The sequence below is a fragment of the Salmo trutta genome, chromosome 10, assembly GCF_901001165.1.
Source record: "Salmo trutta chromosome 10, fSalTru1.1, whole genome shotgun sequence".
Lineage (NCBI taxonomy): Eukaryota > Metazoa > Chordata > Actinopteri > Salmoniformes > Salmonidae > Salmo > Salmo trutta.
The window spans coordinates 5,077,862-5,101,349 of NC_042966.1; the positions used below are offsets into that span (position 1 = coordinate 5,077,862).

General features: G+C 43.0%; 1 protein-coding gene and 1 long non-coding RNA gene across 4 annotated transcripts in view; one reads left to right on the forward strand and one right to left on the reverse strand.

The window, feature by feature from the left end:
- Nucleotides 1-23,488, reverse strand: part of LOC115200991 (uncharacterized) — a 70,464-nt gene that overhangs the window by 34,344 nt on the left and 12,632 nt on the right. The gene's annotated exons all lie outside the window — the stretch shown is intronic.
- dnmbp (dynamin binding protein) overlaps nucleotides 1-23,488 on the forward strand; it is a 111,501-nt gene that overhangs the window by 32,887 nt on the left and 55,126 nt on the right. For all 3 annotated transcript variants that reach the window (XM_029764169.1, XM_029764168.1, XM_029764170.1), the window contains one exon: nucleotides 5,141-7,384. In XM_029764169.1, the coding sequence (XP_029620029.1) occupies nucleotides 5,141-7,384 (2,244 nt within the window). The remainder of the gene's footprint in view (nucleotides 1-5,140; nucleotides 7,385-23,488) is intronic.

Sequence of the window (23,488 nt, forward strand, 5' to 3'; positions counted from 1 at the left end):
GAGATAGCTACCATTTTATGGGCTCCTAACCAATTGTGCTATTTTGTGTGTGTGTTTCCGTTATTTGTAACTGATTTTGTACATAATGTTTCTGACACTGTGTCTTATGACTGAAAAGAGCTTCTGGATATCAGGACAGCGATTACTCACCTCGTACTGGACAAAGATGTTTTCTTTAACGAGTTGGACATGGATAACATACAGCTGGCTGGGTTTTTGGTCCATCGGCAAGGTTGTTTTTGTGGACTGTAAGAACGAGGCGGCAGGTAGCCTAGTGGTTAGAGCGATGGGCCAATAACCGAAAGGTTGCTGGATCGAATCCCCAAGCTGACAAGGTAAAAACCCACTGTTCCCCGAGCTATACAGTAATGTATAGCAACCCCAGGTGTAAAATAGTAAATAACGGCTACTTCTCAGAGAGTTTTGAATTGCCAAGAGGAGTTAAACAAGGGTGTCCGCTGTCACCATATCTATTCGTTATGGCCATCGAAAATGCTAGCTATTAAAATCAGATCAAATAACAACATTAGAGGATTAGAAATCCAAGACTTAAAAACAAAGGTGCCATGTATGCTGATGACTTGCTTTATATCAAGTCCGCAAGCTAGACTCCTGCATTGTCTCATTGAAGATCTAGATAGGTTTTAGTCCAGGGAATACAGAAAAGCTAATTATGATAACTCAATATTACATATTGGATCTTTAAAAAATACAACTTTTACATTACCTGGGGCAGCAGGTAGCCTAGTGGTTAGAGCGTTGGGCCAGGAACCGAAAGGTTGCTGGATCGAATCCCGAAGCTGACAAGGTAAAAATCTGACGTCTGCCCCTGAACAAGGCAGTTAACCCACAGTTCCCCAGTAAGCCATCATTGTATATAAGAATTTGTTCTTAACTGACTTGCCTTAAATAAAGGTTAAATAAAAATAAAAAGTGACCCTGCAGTTTACCTAATGAAATGGGCTGACGGTGAAGTAGACATACTTGGTATTCATATCACAAAAGATATGAGCTCTCCACAATGAATTTCAATAGAAAACTTGTAGAAATAGACATATCTCAGTTTACTCACTTATGGCACTTACTTATGGCACTGCCTATTCTTGATGATTCGTTGTTCAAATCATGTGAGCAAAAAATATTTTGCTTTATCTTGGACGCTAAACCAGACAACGCATATAATGAATATGAATTGGGGTGGTTGAGATTATTACATATAAAAGCACTAAACCTCTCTGAAAGTTTTACTTGAACCCTAAATGGTTCTCAGATAGATTACTAAGAAAAGCTCATCCATTGTTAAAAAATTGCCTTTTTGCCATTTGTCATTTTTGATTAATTAAATATAAAACCTTTTTCAAAGTATCTCTCTTTTTCAAACAAGCATTGCAGAGCTGGCTTCAATGTCATCCCCCTGAAAAGATAGGACAAATATTATGGCAACTCAAATGTTCTGGTTGATAAAATACCTGTAGTTATGGGAAAGATGTTTGAAAAGGGTATTTTGTTTTTAAATGTAAATTGGAATGGTAGAGTTATGTTTTTCATTTGGAAGGTCTGCTCAATCCAAGATTACAACCAATTTATTACAGCATTACCCCAAAAATGGAGGAGGCAGGTGGCAGCGGCAGGTGGTAGGGAACTGGTCTGTCTGCCCAATATATAAAGGATCAAAACTGGTGGAGGAATAAAAATAGCATAAATAAGAAAGTATACCAGTTTCATTTGAGGACCAGGATGTTGACAGCTGGGACATACAGATTGCAAAATAGTTGGGAAGAGATTTTTGATTACATGGTACAGGGTGTATGAGTTGATATGTGACTCACCAACTGGATTTGTTCTTATGTAGCAACATTTGAAATTGTGTTTGTCCAATGGATAAAAGTAGAGACTCGGAGCTACAAAATGGTATATCATAGATTTTTGAGGAACAATGGGAAAGTAATTATGCTTTGAAAGTTAATAAACTTGTATCCTCACTTTTGAGAAAATGGCCTTTGAATGTTTTGGTATCAAGTGAAGTTGTCTACACCCATTCAGCAATGTTCACACTCTCTTAAGCTTTAGCCCCACCCATCTCGTTTCACTCTCAGAGCGTTCAGAGCGCACACTTGACACTCTAGCCGATGATTTGTTTACCTCTGGATAACATGAATACAGCCTAACCAGCTCTGCTGGCAACAATTTCATTACGCTTTTTTGCCGACGTTTACTGACTGTTGTCAGTAAACGTCGGCCATATTTTTGTACACTTTAGCTTAAGACATGTAGATAGCTAGGTAAACAATGAACCGAGCTCGGTAAACAATGTGTAAGATCGCACACGTCACGTTAGCTAATGAGCCAGCCAGCTAACGTTAGATAGTTAAACAACAATGAACATAGTGCCCTGCATGAATCTACTGCGAGCTAACCAACCATTTTCAATGTTAGCTAGCTAACATTAGGCTCTAACTAGCAAAGCAAATGTTTCTGGGATACGAATAATGTCATACACGTAATGTTAGCTTGGGAGCCAGCCGGCTAACATTAGCTAGCTAGCTAAAAGTTCACTTTAGCTTGAAATGAAACCACGTTCTGTCTAAATTGGAAACGTGTAATATCTGAAAATGTAGCTAGCTAGACTATCTTACCCGTATACATCATGATGGATGCCAAGGTTGCCCTTAGTTTGAAGATGTAATCTGGTGACAGGTGTTTTCTCCATCTCCTTAGCTATCGTAATTCCACAGATTTCAAAACTCGGTCCTCCAGAAAGTGGAGAGCAAACATATGCAGTTTTACTACTACACAATTAAAAAAAAAAATTAATGCCGCTTTAGACAGGATTACCTAGACATACTGACCAGCTCAAATAGACAGAAATATGGCAGATAGGGCTGGACAATATGGCCAAAATATAACATCACGGCATTTATAAAGAAAATTTGACGGTATGACGTATTTGACGGTATGTTGAGTTTTTGAATAATAAAAGTTCTACATTTGCTCTATGAGTAGTGAGTGATCCTAGAGTGGCAACACATACATTCTAAGGGATTTCATAGTCTTTCTCCATTTTGATTGTTTTATACTGTTCATTTTAACTTCAACCAAAACAAATTTCAGCCCTTTAATAATTTCTTTATTTCCTGCACTCAATTGCAGTGGTGGAAAAAGTACCCAATTGTCATACTTGAGTAAAATGAAGTAAAAGTGTGTCACTCAGTAAAATACTACTTGAGTAAAAGTCTAAAAGTATTTGTTTTTAAATATACTTAAGTATCAAATGTAATTGATAAAATGTACTTAAGTATCAAAAGTAAAAGTATACATTTCAAATTCCTTATATTAAGCAAACCATTTTCTAGTTTATTTTATTTACGGATAGCCAGGGGCACACTCCAACACTCAGACTTAATTTACAAACAAAGCATTTGTGTTTAGTGAGTTTTACAGATCAGAGGCAGTAGATGACTAGGGATGTTCTCTTGACAAGTGCTTGAATTTGACCATTTTCCTGTCCTGCTAAGCGTTCTGCTAAGTATTTTTAGTTGTCAGGGAAAATGTATGGAGTAAAAAGTACAGTATTTTCTTTAGGAATGTAGTGAAGTAAAAGTTGTCAAAAATAAAAATAGTCAACTACAGATACCAAAAACACCTTAAGTAGTACTTAAAAGTAGTTTTACTTAAGTACTTTACACCACTGCTCAATTGAGAATTTTCACACTGCCACGTAGAGCTACACGATATGGGCAAATAATCTAGGACTTATTTTTAACCAAATGTTGCAATTGCGATTTGACTTGCGAATTAAAGCAAAACTGTTGGAATCGTGGAAATAGAATGACTAGTCTAATTCTATAGTTAGAATATAATAGTGGGCACTTTGAATACAATGTTGTTTGAGATGACAGCGAATGAAAATGCCAGGGAGGAGTTATTGTGACAGGGTAGGAACTAAGTGTTCATACGTATTTCCTGGGACCCTATAAGCTTTGGCTGCATTGCATGTTTTCTCTTAGCTACTTCATGTAGCTAACATATTCTTTCTTTGCATATTCCTCTTTGATTTAGAAGATACTGTTGCACAAACAACATGCTGATTTAGGTCTACACCATCACTGGTACTATCAGGCTGTATTAGCTAGCTACGTTGCCTCTTACTCAGTACATTTATTAGCTAGCTAGTTATTAGCATTAGCGGCTAACAATTAGCGTCTCACAAGATTTAGGGCAACTTGCTAAGAAAAGACAAACTAGCTGTTTGCTGATGTAAGAAACACAAACTAATAGTGTCTTTATAGAACGCTAGTATATTTATATTAATCAAAGTGAAAACAGCATTGCTGTCATCAACATTGTTGCATGTGCTGCATTGACCATGCAGACTGAATTCAAGTGTCTCACGGTTGAGGAACATCAAATGCGCTCCTTGAGTGACAGGGGGCGTGGCTAGGTCTATGTGGAAAGTGGCACGGAGAGAAGGAGCGGAGAGAGATGCCTCAAGTAGCGAAGTAAACTATAAAAATGTACATTACACATGGCGTATCACATTTAACAAACCAAACATTCAAATACCGGTATAGAAGGTAAAGTAAAAACCCAAACCGGTCCCTGCATCAATACCGGTATATCATAAAATACGGTATACCGCCCAGCCCTAATGGCAGACCAATCCAAACTCATCTCTCGGGCATTTCCAGCACACTCATTATCTCTGCCAATCATGGCAAGCGGGAAGGTTGCTCGATTTTTCTGTGGCTAAACCAACTAGGCTTGTAATTTAACCGTTTTATTCATATTTACAGATGGCATACAAGTTTGTTATTAAGGCACATGAGAGTTCACATGTTCAAGAAGGCATTTCTTCCAAAAAAAAGTTTACGTTCAAATGTCTCCTGTGAAGTAGTGACTCGCGATATACGCCTAGTTTCCTGAAACGGGTCACAAATGAGGCCCAGAGTCAAGTTACATTCCAGAGTCAAGTTACATTTCTACCACCTGCTGTGACAGAATTCTCAAGCCATACAATATCTCATCTGACTTCTGCTCTTCTTGCTCTTCCCCATTCTTCCCTCTCTTTATTTCTTAATACCTTCATCTTCTTCCTCTCGTCTCTTTTCTTTTTCTCTCCCCTCCCTCTCTCTCTTGTTAGGTGACGTGGTGGCAGCCGAGAGCAGCGAGGACCCAGGGACAGCCTGGCAGAGGGGGCGTAATGCCTGGGGTGCTCGTGGCCTCTTCCCTGTGTCCTGCGTGAAAGAGCTCCACCTGTCGGGCCGCTCCAGGCAGCTGTCGGAGCGCAGCGCTCAGGCCCAGGCTTCTGAGCTCCCCCCATATGCATTCGGCCAGGCCAGGGCACTCATGGGCCTCCATGCACAGCTCCATGAGGAGTTAGACTTCTGCAAGGGGGACCTTATCACCATCATCGGCCTACCCGAGCCTGGCTGGTTCCAGGGAGAGCTGGTCGGACGCAGGGGGGTGTTTCCTGAGGGATTCGTGGAGCTTCTGGGGCCCCTGAGGTCCCCACATGATACAGAGGTTGACCCCATGAACTACAAGACTGAACCTTTGACCTATGAGCCCTACAGTAGTGGGAATGGGACTGAGGAGGTGTTTTCCAGGGAGGTTGAAGAAGAGGAGGAGGATGGGGTGTATGGGGTAGCACTGCACGACTTTCGGGCCATGGAGCCAGGAGAGTTGGAATTCGACGTGGGGGACCGTATCCGGGTGGTGAACACCCTGGAGGACGGTTGGCTGTCGGGCGAGCTGAGAGGGCGATGTGGGGTCTTTCCTCATCGCTTTGTCAAGATTGAGGATTATGGGCAAAACATGAGGGAAGACATGGAAGCTGTAAAAAGGGAAGGGGTAGAGGAGTATAGCAGCTACACCTTGGACTGCAGCTCTGGTCAACAGGACCATAGCGAGATGAAGTATGGTTCTGAGTGGAGACCCCAAGAGGACCACACTGTGTGGGACCTGGATTACTTTGATAGGGCGGAAGAAAGGATGTGGCAGGGGGACTCTGTCAGCGAGAGTCTTTCCCAGGAGACTGCAGGGGAGCAGACCCAGGACAGGGGGGAGAGAAGAGATAGGGCTAAAGCGCAACCTCACAGGCCTACAGCCCCCCATGGGCCCCAGAGACCCAGCTCTGTCCCTCAGGCAAGGCCCAGGCTTCTCCCTCGACCTAGTGTGCCAACTCTGGGCCACAGGCATCATATCAGCCCTAACGCCACCAATAATGGTAGTAGGACTAGCCACCCTGATAGGACCCTACCACCACTACTCAACAGAGCCTTTAGCCTAGCTACACCTAGCACCCAGTCTGCCTGGTCCAAAGGTAACGGCCACTACCTCGGAGCACTAGAGGGCGCCACCAGCAATGGCAAAGGTCTTAGTCTGGGCAAGGAATTGTTAAGTCTAGTGGTGGAGGGCCACAGGCAGAAAAAGCTGACCCGCCACTCCAGCGTCAACGATGCCGACTTGCTACTTGGTTGCCGTGGTGAGCGCAGGGCGCTGTCCCAGCGGAAAGGACAATGCTCCAATGGTCTCCTGCCCGCTTCCCTCACCTTGGATTCCCTGGCAACATCAGCCGGTGACCTGGAGACCAAGTTATCCCAGCAGCTCTTGCAATTTGAGAGGAGCCTGCCGGGGCACGGAGGGGTCGACGTTGTCGGGGCTGCTGCTGGGGATGTTGTCGGGTCTGCTGCCGAGGACAATGGAAGCCGACAATCCAACATCTCCCGTCACTTTTCCATAATGGACTTCAGTAGCGAGAGCGACATCATGCGAGGCTCCTCCCACTCCCAACTGACCCTCCTCCAACCCTCTTCCTCATCGTCCTCCCTGGAGAGGTGCAAAACCCTTCGCCCCCCTCCCCCTCGTCCAAGAATCCTCCAACCCCCAGTTCGAGCTCCCTACAAACCGGCACGCCCCGCGCCTCGCCCACCCTGTCCCCGGCAATCATCCCCTCCCCTTAACAACCTCCAGCCCTTTGGACCCCTCTTCTACACCCGCGAGGAGGGGGAGGGGTATGTGTCAGAGACTGAGAGGAGAGAAGAATCTGAACCTGCCTTCGGTGACCTGGCTCTGGAGCAAGAGAAGGAGATGGAGCAGCACCTTGAGATGGACAGGGATATCAAGATTGAGAGGCAAAGAGAGATGCAGCAAAAGGAGGAGTACAGGCTGCTGCTGCGGCTGCAGGAGATAGAGAAGGACATGGAGGCGTACGCCCACACAGCCTCAGAGCTAAGGGCCATGCTGGAGGAGGAGGAGGAGGAGGAGGAGGAGGAGGATGAGGATCAGACGTCCTGTCTGCAGACCCTGGAGAACCTGGAATTCTGCACTTACACCCTGTCAACTCTGGCCCTGGAACAGCAGCATCTACAGCAGCAGCTACAAGGTAAATGGCTTCACTTATCCCACAACAAGTTCACAAGAGGTCCACAAAAGGCTGGTTCAGAAACAACCCTATAAGCCCTATCCTTTAGGCACTCTTGTAGATCTGAAAGGAATGTATATTGTTTAAGCAATATGGCAAAATTGCACTTACTCTATCAGAGGGCAAAGGTGAAGCTACTATCATATTCTCTACACCCATCCAAATCTTTCAGATCTGAACAACAGCAGCAGCTACTAGGACAGAGAGAGATTCATATAACAGGCACTGAATATGGAACGGCAACAGATTAGGGAGCCAATGTTGAATTTAAATGATCGGGTTTCAAACTCGGATCGTCTGCTCAATTTGATGCTATTCTGCTTCGCTAAAGGCTAGGTATGCTGCATGCAATCAATTCATACTAGTGCCAAAATTGACCTCTGAACACTGACCCAGGAAAAGCAGCTGTTATAAAGTATGGGTTATGTTTACAATTGGGGAGATTGATGCCAGAGTTGGCTCATAAAACCAGTTAGCAACCTGGCCCTTAGACCAAAACCTGATGTTGTCACCAAGTGTCACATTTTAAATTCATTCCAGAATTCGCTTGGTCTCCCAAATCCCTGTCAGCACCCCTGGGGTAGGTGCTGTGTAAGGTAAGGTCAAAGGGTCCCCTCTAACACACTGGCCAAACAAATCCCTGGTTAGCAGTAGAGAAAAGAGACTTGTTCTGCACCCACTGTAGTTTATTTTAGGTTGGCTGCTGCATCTTCAGTCCAATCGCTAATCTCACAGAGACAAACACACCGAGGCTAATCTCAATGTGGTAACCACATTTTATGTGAATAACTGGGCTATCTATATCTCCACAATCATCGCAGGCCACAAATGGGGATGTACATACATTTGCATAATGTTTAAATGACTGTCAAAGTGTGTGTATGTAGGAAAAGGAAGGGGATACCTAGCAAGTTGCAAACTGAATGCATTCAACCTAAATGTGTCTTCCGCATTTAACCCAACCCCTCTGAACCCTTGAGCACATAACACATTCTGGCTCCTAGCCACCCAATTAAAGGAATCATGTAACAATTAACTCATTAGGAATTTGGGGCACCACATAATACGTTTTTTAATGAGTTAAAATCTCCCGAATTAAACTCTAGAAGAAATATAAGTTATATATTGATAACAGTCAATTATTAAATCATTACCTCATATCAATTCTCATTCTGAATACTCGTAACCTTCTTGGATCTGCACAAACCACAGCCTTGAGCATTATTCAGTACTACACAAATTGGTTTAATTATTTATTTACCAGCGAACTAAATAATAACACAGAATACACATACACACTTACATGAGACAAAGGTCCCTAGTGGACTGACAAGATATGACAGCTTATTACACAGAGATGGAGAAAGGGGTGGGGAAAATAGAGAGAGAAACTGACATTTATCGTGGATACATTCTAGGACTGTCCTCACATTAATCATATGCCTTGCACACGAACCGCCACCCGTTTGGAATAAGAAAATAGTTAATGTGTTTACGTGTTGAATGCATTTAGTTCGTTGTTTATCTCGGTCGGAACCAAGCCCTCTCAGAAAGTTGTTTCCTGTGGGCCACTTGTACATGCTCTGATTGTCCACCAGAGGTCACAAGGTCCTTCTTCTTAGTTGTCTGGTTTCCAATGGGCTGTTTCCTAAGAACAGCTACTTAGCTGTACCAGTGATTGTCTGAGAGGGGAGTTTTCTTCTCCTCTTCCTCGGGTACATAGTCAAAGTTCCAAACCACTTTACATGTGCACCTGCAGACTGGCGGTGTCCTGGTCTGGTAAGTTTGTTTTCTTCACCTCGTGTTGAGTTTCAGAGTCTCTAACTATTTCAACGTGTGGACCACAGTCTCATGTCTTTCTGGTCTAATGGTTGATTATTCAGGGTTCAGCTCCCGACCACTTTACATGCCACCAGTAACTCGGCAATGTACTGGTCTGATATGTTAATTCTTAGCCAATTCCTTTTTAACCCCACACATGTATGTATGTATGTATGTATGTATGTATGTATGTATGTATGTATGTATGTATGTATGTATGTATGTAGTGTGTGTGTATGAAAACCTGAGTTTAAATGTTTTTGGCTAAGGTGTATGTAAACTTCTGACTTGAACTGTGTGTGTATGTATGTATGTATGTATGTATGTATGTATGTATGTAGTGTGTGTGTGTATGAAAACCTGAGTTTAAATGATTTTGGCTAAGGTGTATGTAAACTTCTGACTTGAACTGTGTGTGTGTGTGTGTGTGTGTGTGTGTGTGTGTATATATATATATATATACACATATATATATATACACATATATATATATATATATATATATATATATATATATATATATATATATATACATACACACACACACACACACACACACACACGCGTGTACGTGTGTATATGTGTGTGTGTTGGCCAGCATCCCGGAGTTGCCTCTTCACTGTTGACGTTGAGACTGGTGTTTTGCGGGTACTATTTAATGAAGCTGCCTGTTGAGGACTTGTGAGGCGTTTGTTTCTCAAACTAGATGTATTTGTCCTCTTGCTCAGTTGTGCACCGAGGCCTAGCACTCCTCTTTCTATTCTGGTTAGAGTCAGTTTGCGCTGTTCTGTGAAGGGAGTAGTACACAGCGTTGAGATCTTCAGTTCTGCAATTTCTTGCATGGAATAACCTTAATTTATAATAACAAGAATAGACTGATGAGTTTCAGAAGAAAGGGCTTTGTTTCTGGCCATTTTGAGCCTGTAATTGAACCCACAGCTGATACTCCAGATACTCAACTAGTCTAAAGAAGGCCAGTTTTATTGATTCTTTAATCAGGACAACAGTTTTAGCTGTGTAAATATATTTGCAAAAGGTTTTTCTAATGATCAATTAGCCTTTTAAATTGAAAAACTTGGAATAGTTAACACAACGTGCCATTGGAACACAGGAGTGATGGTTGCTGATAATGGGCCTATGTAGATATTCCATTCAAAATCAGCCGTTTCCAGCTACAATAGTCATTTACAACATTAACAATGTCTACACTGTATTTCTGATCATTTTGATGTTATTTTAATGGACAAAAAATGTGCTTTTCTTTCAAAAACAAGGACGTTCTAAGTGACCCCAAACTTTTGAATGTGTGTATATGTATATATATATATATATATATATATATATATATATATATATATATATACATACATACATACATACACACACACACACACACACACACAAAGATATTTTTTAATATACCTTTATTTTTCCCTGCAAACTCTACCACCCCTCCCCCAATTGGCATAAACTAATAAACAGTAACACTTAGGCTTCTACTTCCAGCTTATAAGTACTATACACATTTTACAGACACAATCTATTTTACAATAGTTATATTTTGTTTGTTTTTAGTCCCGGCCATCCAGTTTGATTTCTATTTGCAATATATTTGTAACTGCTGTTTCACAAATGTTCTGAACCAAAATACATTTTACAGACCCATATGTTTTACATTTGTTATCTTGTTATTAGTCCCACCCTTAAGCTCCATTCAACCCCTCCCATCTATTTCTTAACACCATCCATATTGGATTTATATTTGCCATATATTTTTCAACTGTGCTGTGATGCTTCACAAAAGGTTGACTTTTGACATTATCTTGTTTTTTGGGGATTGCTGAAAATGTATCAGAATCATTTATTTATGCCAACTACATAGCTCTGATTTTAAACCAGTTACTAATTCCCCCCGTGATAAGGAAGTCAAATAAAAATGTAGTGCCTCAGGCTGAGGCCAGTTCCATTTAGTTTTCGTTTGGGGTACTTTCAACTGGGATTACTGTAGTATGGCAAATATTTCTGAGCAGACAAGATGCAACCAACCAGCTTTTTGATATGATTTTTATCAAGAGTATATAAAGTTGTTTTTGATGGGATAGTTCAATCCAAAGTCAAAGTTCAGGTCTACCTCAAAAGTGATGTCAAGAGGTGTTTAATGCCTTCCATCTGTTCCATCTAAATCCAGCTCCAAGCCCTTTGCCTCATCCCCAAAGTAATGGAAAAGCTTTGATTTTGGAGTGAACTGTCCTTTTATGTTGTCCAAAACACACAGTCATGTCTGGATTCCAAGTCTCTCTGTACAAATGCTTGTTGATAGAAGCTGCTATAGCAAAGAACTCTCGTTAGCTAACATGCTTATGAGGAATCTAACTTCACTTCACACTGCTAATGTTCAGTTAGTCTAATCCTCAAATCCGATTGAGTCAGCAGGGAAATTGAGTCAGCAGGTAAATTCAAGATATACTTAACTTAAACTTGGTTCATAACATCAGTCGTGAAGTGGGAGCTGACGACGTACACCCAAATGGTTGACGAGGTGCAGACCCATGGATAATAAACTTGAACCGACCCTTAAGGCACTGCCCACTGGGAACACCATTTCATTTCAACTTGAATTTGGGTAGTATTTGGTTGAGATGTTGATCAATGAGATTTCAACCTTTATTCACCCACTCAAAAAGACAGACAGAAGTTTGTTGAATTCCCAATGTGTTATCATTATGCTTTCAAACATCTAAAAGCACAACCAAATTCCAATGGAGGTCTTAATTCTTCCTGCTGCCGCTGATATGACTGAGACAGTGCTGGGGAAAAGGCCAACAAAAACTATACAGACAATCCCTTCATCAAACAACACGGTTTCACGACGCATCAGTGAAATGGCAGGAGATGTTTTGAAACAATTACTGCTTCGCATACAAGCCAATGAATTCTATGCGTTAGAGCTGCATGAGTTAACAGATGTGGCGGGCCTGGCACAGCTCCTGGTATATGTCCGTTACGTTTATGGGGGGTCAATTAAGGAAGACATCCTCTTCTGCAAACCACTGGAAACCAGGACAACAGGAAAGGATATTTTTACTGGACAGCTTTGTGACATCAAATGGACTTGGGTGGTCAAGGTGTATTGGTATCTGTACTGATGGCGCAAAAGCCATGACAGGAAGACTTAGGGGTGTCGTAATGCGCATACAAGCGGTTGCTCCTGACGCCACTTGGGTACACTGGAGCATCCACCGAGAGGCTCTTGCTGCCAAAGGAGTGCCTGACAGCTTGAAAGACGTTTTGGACACGACAGTGAAAATGGTTAACTTTGTTAAAGCAAAGTCCCTGAACTCTCGTGTATTTTCTGCACTATGCAATGATATTGGCAGCGACCATGTAACACTTTTACAACATACAGAAGTGCGCAGGTTATCAAGGGTAAAAGTATTGACACTTTTTTTTAAATTGAGAGACGAGCTTAAAGTTTTCTTTACTGACCATAATTTTCACTTGTCTGACCTCTTGCATGAGGACAAGTTTCTCACACGACTGGCCTATCTGGGTGATGTTTTTTCTCACCTCAATCTCACCTCAATTATCTGAATCTAGGATTACAGGGACTCTCCGCAACTATATTCAATGTGTGGGCAAAATTGAGGCTATGATTAAGAAGTTGGAGCTCTTTTCTGTCTGCATTAGCAAGGACAACACACAGGTCTTTCCATCATTGTATGATTTTTTTGTGTGCAAATGAACTCAAGCTTACGGACAATGTCAAATGTGATATAGAGAAGAACCTGAGTTGGGTGCGCAGTTACGCAGGTACTTTCCCGAAACAGATGACACAAACAACTGGATTCTTTATCCCTTTCATGCCCTGCCTCCAGTCCACTGAACAAGAGAGCCTCCTCGAAATTGCAATAAGCGGGTCCGTGAAAATTGAATTTAATCAGAAGCCACTGCCAGATTTCTGTGTTGGGCTGCGCTCAGAGTATCTTTCCTTGGAAAATCGTGCTGTTAAGACACTGATGTCCTTTGCAACCACGTACCTATGTGAGAGTGGATTCTCGGCCCTCACCAGTATGAAAACTAAATACAGGCACAGACTGTGTGTGGAAAATGATTTAAGACTGAGGACTCTCCCCAATACAACCCAACATTGCAGAGTTATGTGCATCTTTTCAAGCATACCCTTCTCATTAACCTGTGGTGAGTTATTCAACATTTTTGAAGAATAAATGAGGTTTTTATGGCTAAATAAAGAGCAAAATTATTGATTATTATTATTTGTGCCCTTGGTCCTATAAGAGCACTTTGTCACAACCCGGCTCGTGGGAAGTGACAAACTCATACCCATTCTTATGTTTAATAAATGTATCATGTAGCTTGTGTGTGGCAGGCTTACAATGATGGCAAAAAACAACATTTGAGAGTGCGCTGACCCTGGTGCTAGAGGGGGTACGCAGCTGGAGGTTGAATGTTTTAAGGGGTACAGGACTATAAAAAGTTGGGGAACCACTGGTGTAGATGAAGGGAAGGAGACGTGTTAACTTCTTGGGGCTATGTGGGACGCTAGCGTGCCACCCGTGGCGCACCCTATCAACAGCAGGTGCATTTCAAGAGCGGCAAATTTGAAACCAAATAAATGTCAAAATTCAAATTTCTCAAACATACAACTAACTTACACCCTTTGAAAGATAAACATCTCCTTAATCTAACCACGTTGTCCGATTTCAAAAAGGTTTTACGGCGAAAGCATAAAGTTAGGTTATGTTAGGAGAGTACATTGACAATAGCTGTGTGTAATGTATTGTCAATTCAAAGACAGGCGTCACCAAAACCATAAAATCAGCTAAAATTATGCACTAACCTTTTACAATCTCCATCAGATGACACTCCTAGGACATTATGTTAGACAATGCATGCATTTTTAGTTCTATCAAGTTCATATTTATATCCAAAAACAGCGTTTTACTATGGCGTTGATGTTCAGGAAATCGTTTCCCTCCAATAACCGGCAGTCAAGTCATCACAACAAAATAATTAATTAATATTAGAAAACATTGGTAAAATATTATATTGTCATTCAAAGAATTATAGATTTACATCTCTTGAACGCAATCGACTTGCCAGATTTAAAAATAACCTTACTGGGAAATCACACTTTGCAATAATCTGAGCACTGCGCCCAGAAAAATACGCTTTGCGATACAGACTAACCGCCATGTTGGAGAGATCTAAAATCGAAAATACTATGTAAATAATCCATTACCTTTTGATTGTCTTTATCAGATGTCACTTCCAGGAATCCCAGGTCCATAACGAATGTAGTTTTGTTCAAAAAAGCTCATCATTTATGTCCAAAAAGCTCTGTGTTGTTAGCACATGATCTAAGCCAGCCGGACTTCACTTCACGAACGGAAAAAATATATTTACGTTCGTTCAAACATGTCAAACGTTGTATCGCATAAATCATTAGTGCCTTTTTTAACCAGAACATGAATAAAATTCAAGGCGGACGATTGGGTTCTCTTTTAAAACGTATTGGAATGAGAGTACCCAACATCAACTCGCACGCCAGGTGTCTAATGGGCCATCACCGTTCCAAGGCTCTTGTTCGGTCAGATCTCACAGTATAAGACTCAAAACACTTTGTAAAGGCTGGTGACATCTAGTGGAAGCAATAGGAAGTGCCAAAACATTCCTCAGCCCCTTTGTTTTTCAATGGCATAGGCTTAAAGTCAATTCAACACATCAGGTATCCACTTCCTGTCAGAATCTGTCTCAGGGTTTTGCCTGCCAAATGAGTTCTGTTATACTCACAGACACCATTCAAACAGTTTTAGAAACTTTAGGGTGTTTTCTATCCATATATAATAAGTATATGCATATTCTAGTTACTAAGTAGGATTAGTAACCAGATTAAATCGGGTACATTTTTTTATCCAGCCGTGAAAATACTGCCCCCTTATACCATAACAGGTTAAAGAAGGATTTTTCAGCCTTGAGACAATTGAGACATGGATTGCGTTTGAGTGCCGTTCAGAGGGTGAATGGGCAAGATAAAAGATTTAAGTGCCTTTGAAAGGGGTATGGTAGTAGGTGTCAGGCACACCGGATTGTGTCAAGAACTGCAACGCTGCTTGGTTTTTCACGCTCAACAATTTCCCGTGTGTATCAAGAATGGTCCACCACCCAAAGGACACAACTGTGGGATGCATTGGAGCCAACATGTGCCAGCATCCCTGTGGAATACTTTTAACACTTTGTAGAATCCATGCCCTGACGAATTGAGGCTGTTCTGAGGGGGGTGCAACTCAATATTAGGAAGGTCTTAATGTTTTGTACACTCAGTGTATTTAGTTATTAAGCATCTAAGCAGTAGCTAAGCAGGGTTAATCATGGTTAATCTCTCCAGTAGGAGGTGCTGCCCAGCTTCTATTTTTTTCTGATAGTGGATATAACGTTGTAGATCTGACGTTGTTTCAAAGGTACAAATTATTTTATAAAAGGTTTGTCTTTGTAAAACATTGGTTACTGTAACGGCCGTCGTATATAGTAGACCAAGGCGCAGCGGGTTGAGTACTCATTTTAACTTTTATTGAACACTTAAATAACAAAACAAGAAAACGAACGAACGCACAGTATTGCAGGCTAAACACAGCAGTGCAAAAACAACTTCCTACAAGCGACAGGTGAAAACAGGGCTACCTAAGTATGACTCTCAATCAGCAACAACGATGTACAGCTGTTCCTGATTGAGAGCCATACCAGGCCAACACAAAGAAATACACAACATAGATAAAGCATAGAAATACAAAACATAGAACATAACCAAAACCCCAGAATACTCTAAACAAACACCCCTCTACATAAACACATATATCAACACACCCCGAACCACATAAAACAAACACCCCCCTGCCACGTCCTGACCAAACTACAATAACAAATAACCCCTTTACTGGTCAGGTTGTGACTGGTTACAATGATGACATAATCTTCTGGTTGGAATTTCACCCTCAAAACAACAGTTTGACTTTTTTCAAATCCATTGTGTTGTACACGTAGATTCCAAGTCACAATATGTTGACAAATTATGTAGAAATAACATTGTGTGAAAGGCCGTACCTATCACTGACAAAATCCTAGGTGGGACAGCACCAAATGAGATGCAGAGACGTGGACAGTGCTGAGCCTGGCCCATAGCCATTTGTTGGGAGGACATTTACGGAGAGAAAAACACAAGAACGGGTGTTAGAATGCTTCTTCTGGCTGGGGGTGTATGCGGATGTTGTAAGGTATTGCCAGGGGAGTCTTGACTGTCAGAGAACCTCACCCCTTCCTGATTTACGAAATCCCTTAATCCCGTTGGCATTGATCGACACGCCATTCAATGGAATTGCTATGGATTCAATTGGACCATTACCATAGTCTGTGAAAGGTTTTCAACATGTACTGGTCATGGTGGATTACGCCACCAGGTATCCCAAGGCTATTCCGTTGCGTAGTGCCAACACCAAGAGCATCACCAGAGAGCTGCTACAGATGTTCTCCTGGGTAGGTTTACCCCGATAAATCCTGACAGACCAAGGTTCCATGTACATGTCCGAGGTCATGAAAGATTTATGTAAATTGCTTCAAATCAAACAACTGCGCACTTCTGTATATCACCCTCAGACTGACGGCCTAGTCGAGAGATTTAATAGAACCCTGAAATCTCTGCTCAGACGGACCATGGAGCGGGATGGTTGAAACTGGGATCAGCTGCTGCTGTTTTTGATGTTTGTCATAATAGAGGTACACCAGGCATCCGCTGGCTATTCACCATTTGAGCTATTGTTTTCCCACAGGCCCAGGGGATTGTTGGATGTGACAAAGGAGAACTGTTAACAACAGCCCAGCCCCCACAACACTGTCATAGAACACATAGAAAAAATGAGAGAATGCATAAACAGTGTAATGGCCATTGTGAAGGAACATCTACAGCAGGCATAAGAAGCCCAGAGTCAGGTGTATAACCATCCAGCTCAACCCTGAGAGTTCGCCCCAGGGGATCAGGTTATGGTGTTAATACCCACGATGGAATGTAAATTCCTGGCCACATGGCGGGGTCTCTACGAGGTTCTGCAGAAAATGGGGCCTTTGAACTACCTCATCTGTCAGCCAGGGAGAAGGAAGCCAGAACAGGTGTATCATATTAACCTGTTACAAAAGTGGGTAGTCAAGAAGCACTGTGGGGGGTGGTGTGGGGCAAACATACAGACTTCAGTACTTTCTGCCACTTCTTTTGCCGAGAACCTGCTGGAAGAGATTACCCTCGGAGATGTATCTCCTTCCCAGACCCAAGAGTTACGTGAGTTGGTTATGGAAAATAAAGATGTGTTTTCTTCCTTACCAGGACACACCCATCACATCCAACAAAACATCATCACACCTCCGGGGTTAAGGGTCAATCAAAAACCTTACCGGGTGCCAGAGGTGAAGAGAGCAGCAATAAAAGTGGGGAAGATATTGGAGCTGGAAGTCATTGAAGAGTCACAAAGTGCGTGGTCCAGCCCGATAGTCCTGGTGTCAAAACCAGATGGTACAGTACGATTCTGTAATGACTTCCGTAAGTTGAATGCCATTTCGGAATGTGATGCTTATCCCATGCTGAGAATAGAGGAGATGATAGAAAGACTGGGAAATGCCCGGTTCATTAGTACACTTGACCTAACCAAGGGGTATTGGCAGGTTCCTCTGACCCCTGCAGCTCTTGAGAAGACTGCATTCTCCATTCCAGATGGCCTGTTCCAAAATGTGTGACTGCCCTTTGGATTTGATGGAGGCCCCCACCATGTTTCAAAGGTTGATAGACCACATTCCCTGCCCACATCAATCCTATGCTGCAGACTACCTGGACGATGTGATAATACACAGCCACACGTGGGAGGAGCACCTAATCTGATTAACCACGGTCATTGACGCCCTTCGGCAAGCAGGACTCACTGCCAACCCAAAGAAATGTGTGCTGGGGGTAAGTGAAGCAAGGTATGTGGGCTATTCCATAGGGTGAGGGTTGATCAAACCACAAGAGAAGAAGGTTGCTGCGATACAAAGGCCCAACCTGCCATGGTACAGTGGAACCCTACAGCCGAAGAGGCATTTCAGAAACTGAAATTGGCCTTATGCACTTCCCCTGTGTTGTATTCACCGGATTTCTCGAAGCTTCTTATTGTACAGACAGATGCATCGTACACTGGAATTGGAGCTGTACTCTCTCAGGTAGTTAATGGAGAGGAACATCCTGTGCTGTACATTAGCCGTAAGTTGATTCCCTGTAAAACCAAATATGCAACAGTGGATAAAGAGTGTTTGGCAATCAAATGGGCTCTGGAGTCCTTGAAATCCGGGCCGCAAGTTTTATTGATGACAGATCATGCTCCCCTTACCCGGATGAACCAGAAAAACGACACTAATGCCCAGATCTCCTGGTGGTTCCTCAGCCTCCAGCCTTTCCACTATCAGATCGTCCACTGTTCGGGTTCTAAAAATGGTAATGCTGATGCCATGTCTCGTATGCATGCAGGTTTTCTTCACTTGACTCTCGTATGCATGCCATGGTCAGAGCCACTGTACCATGGCTCTGAGCACAGGGTCAACGCTGGGGAGGAAGGTATGTAGTGCTTTCAGGGGTTGTGTTGTGGATGGACGTTATGTGCTTGCAAAGTTTCTTTGTTTTTTGGCTGCTAGGACCACGGACAGACATGACGTATTCCCCATAGGCAGAACCAAGGATGGCTCAGGGGAAACTTCTAGACTACAGCAGAACAGCCACACCTGTCTCCAGTTTTAATAAGAGCCAAACTGCAGACAGGCGAAACCAATCAGTTCCTCTACTTAACCGCACTCTGGGTTTTCTTTCTTTGTTTTTTTTTTGACCCACGCAGGTGAAGGAGTAGGAGGTTATTGGAGAGGCTGTGCGTACGGTTGAGAAGGTTTTAAAGAAGAAAGGAAACTATGATTTCAACAAGGCTTGAACCCCCAAAGACGAAGCTTGGAGGACCTTCCACTGTTGGCGAATTGTTTACTTTGTTTGTTTTGGGTTTTGAATATCAAGAACGCTGCCAAAGCCTGATAGTAATAAACCGGTTTAACCCTTCACTTGGACTGGTGTTGTGTGCTTGTATGTGTAAACCCTGCCTTACAAAGAACCCGGTGCCGAAAATTCTACAATTGTTTTAGCCACCCTAAGTGAGGTGTAGAATCCCACCAGTTGCTGCGCGATCTCAATGGGGATAGCTGCACGGTCTCAATGGGGATAGCTGAGCTGACTACACTGACTGTGCTAGTGACAGACTCCACTAAACTGGCAGGCTGGCTAACAGCCTGCTGCCTGGCCTGCACCCTATCTCATTGTGGAGCAAGGGGAGTTAGAGCCCTGTCTATGTTCGTAGATAAGATGAGAGCACCCCTCCAGTTAGGATGGAGTCCGTCACTCCTCAGCAGGCCAGGCTTGGTCCTGTTTGTGGGTGAGTCACAGAAAGATGGCCAATGATCTACAAATTCTATCTTTTGGGAGGGGCAGAAAACAGTTTTCAACCAGCGATTGAGTTGTGAGACTCTGCTGTAGAGCTCATCACTCCCCCTAACTGGGAGGGGGCCAGAGACAATTACTCGATGCCGACACGTCTTTCTAGATGATTTACACGCTGAAGCCATGTTGCGCTTGGTGACCTCTGACTGTTTCATCCTAACATCGTTGGTGCCGACGTGGATAACAATATCCCTATACTCTCTACACTCGCCAGTTTTAGCTTTAGCCAGCACCATCTTCAGATATGCTTTAATGTTGGTAGCCCTGCCCCCTGGTAAACAGTGTATGATTGCTGGATGATTTGTTATTAAGTCTAATACTGCAGGTAATGGAGTCGCCAATGACTAGGGTTTTCAATTTGTCAGAGCTAATGGTGGGGGGCTTCGGCATCTCACACCCCGTAACGGGAGGAGTAGAGACCAGAGAACGCTCGGCCTCTGACTCCGACCCTTTGCATGAACTGGTTGAAAGTTTCTGTCGGCTGATTGAGTGACACGGGTTGAGCATTCCTACAGCATTTCCTTCTAGAAGCCATGAGAAAATTGTCCGGCTGCGGGGACTGGGCGAAGGGATTTATACTACTATCTGTACTTATTGGTGGCACAGACGCGGTTTCATCCTTTCCTACACTTAAATTACCCTTGCCTAACGATTGCGTCTGAAGCTGGGCTTGCAGCACGGCAATCCTCACAATAAGGCGATCGTTCTCATGTATATTATGAGTACAGCGACTGCAATGAGAATGCATAATGCTAATGTTACTACTTAGCTTCGGCTGGTGGAGGTCCTGACGAACCACGTCCAGATAAAGCGTCCGGGGTGAAAGGTTGAATGAAAAAAGTTGAGCGAGGGGAGAAAATAAAAATATACAACGGTAATTAAAGTAAAAACCGTAAAGTTGACAGGTAGCAAAGTAAGGTTTGCAACATGAAGCATGCATGACAGGACCAGCTGTTCTGGATGACTGTGTGATCAAGCTCTCCATAGCCAATGTCACAAGACATTTAAATAGGTCAAGATTCACAAGGCTGCGGGGCCAGACGGATTACCAGGACATGTACTCAGAGCATGCGCGGACCAACTGGCAAGTGTCTACACTGACATTTTCAACCTTTCCCTGACCGAGTCTGTAATACCCACGTTTCAAGCAGACCACCATAGTCCCTATGCCCAAGAATGTCAAGGTAAACTGCCTAAATGACTACCGGCCCATAGCACTCACGTCGGTAACCATTAAGTGCTTTGAAAGGCTGGTTATGGCTCACATCAACGCCATCATCCCGGAAACCCTAGACAAACTCCAATATGCATACCACCCCAACAGATCCACAGATTACACAATCTCAATCACACTCCATACTGTCCTTTCCCACCTGGACAAAGGGAACACCTGTGTGAGAATGCTGTTCAACACCATAGTGCCAACAAAGCTCAGTAAGCTAAGGACCCTTGGACTAAACACCTTCCACTAAAACTGGATCCTGGACTTCCTGACGAGCAGGCAACAACACATCTGCCACGCTGATCCTCAACGCCGGTTTCCCTCAGGGGTGCGTGCTTAGTCCCCTCCTGTACTCCCTGTCCACCCATGACTGTGGCCAATCACGACTCCAACACCATCATTAAGTTTGCTGATGACACAACAATGGTAGGCCTGATCAGTGACAATGATGAGACAGCCAAGACAAAGGACATGATCGTGGACTACAGGAAAAGGAAGGCCGAACAGGTCCCCATTTTGCATCGACAGGGCTGATATGGAACGGGTTGAGAGTTTCATGTTCCTTGGTGTCCACATCACCAATGATCTATCATGGTCCAAACACACCAAGACAGTCGTGAAGAGGGCATGGCAACACCTTTTCCCCCTCAGGAGACTAAAACAATATGGCATGGGTCCCCGTATCCTCAACAAGTTCTACAGCTGCACCATTGAGAGCGTCTTTACCGGTTGCTTCACCGCCTGCTCGGTATCTGACCGTAATGCGCTACAGAGGGTAGTGCATATTGCCCAATACATCACCGGGGCCAAGTTTCCTGCCATCCAGGACCTATCAGGCGGTGTCAGAGGAAGGCGCAAAAAATGTTCAGACTCCAGTCACCCAAGTCATAGACTGTTCTCTCTGCTACCGATACCGGAGCACCAAGTCAAGGTCCAAAAAGGCTCCTTATTAACAGTTTCTACCCCCAAGCTATAAGACAGCTGAACAATTAATCAAATGGCCACCTGGACAATTTACATTGAGCCACCCCCCCTCCTTTTGTTTTTACACAAGAAATCAGCCAAGACCTCAGAAAAATAATTTTAGACCTCCACAAGTCTGGTTCATCCTTGTACAAGCAATAGTACGCAAGTATAAACACTATGGGACCACGCAGCCGTCATACCGCTCAGGAAGGAGACGTGTTCTGTCTCCTAGAGATGAACATACTTTGGTGCGAAAAGTGCAAATCAATCCCAGAACAACAGCAAAGGACCTTGTGAAGATGCTGGAGGAAACAGGTACAAAAGTATCTATATCCACAGTAAAACAAGTCCTATATCGACATAACCTGAAAGGCCTCTCAGCAAGGAAGAAGCCACTGCTCCAAAACCGCCATCAAAAAGCCAGACTACGGTTTGCAACTGCACATGGGGACAAAGATCATACTTTTTGGAGGAATGTCCTCTGGTCTGATGAAACAAAAATAGAACTGTTTGACCATAATGACTATCGTTCTGTTTGGAGGAAAAAGGGGGAGGCTTGTAAGCCGAATAACACCATCCCAACCGTGAAGCACGGGGGTGGCAGCATCATGTTTTGGGGGTGTTTTGCTGCAGGAGGGACTGGTGCACTTCACAAAATAGATGACATCAGTTGTGGGAAAATGGCATAAGGACAACAAAGTCAAGGTATTGGAGTGGCCATCACAAAGCGCTGACCTCAATCCCATAGAAAATGTGTGGGCAGAACTGAAAAAGTGTGTGTGAGCAAGGAGGCCTACAAACCTGACTCAGTTACACCAGCTCTGTCAGGAGGAATGGGCCAAAATTCACCCAACTTATTGTGGGAAGCTTGTGGAAGGCTAGCTGAAACGTTTGACCCAAGTTAGACAACTTAAAGGCAATGCTACCAAATACTAATTGGGTGTATGTAAACTTCTGACCCACTGGGAATGTAATGAAAGAAGTAAAAACTGAAATAAATAATTCTCTATTATTCTGACATTTCACATTCTTAAAATAAACTGGTGATCCTAACTGGCCTAATACAGGGAATTTTTACTAGGATTGAATGTCAGGAATTGTGAAAAACTGAGTTTAAATGTATTTGGCTAAGGTCGATGTAAACTTCCGACTTCAACTGTATACTGAGATCATGTGACAGATCATGTGACACTTAGGTTGCACACTTCTGAACTTTATTTAACTAATTATGTGACTTCTGAAGGTAATTGGTTGCACCAGATCTTATTTAGTGGCTTCATTGCAAAGGGGTGAATATATATGCACGCACCACTTTTCCCCCCCAAAATTTGGAAATTTTTAAAACACGTAATTTTTTTCATTTCACTTCACAATTTGGACTATTTAGTGTATGTCCATTACATGAAATCCAAATAGAAATCAATTTAAATTACAGGTTGTAATGCAACAAAATAAGAAAAATGAATACTTTTGCAAGGCACTGTATGGG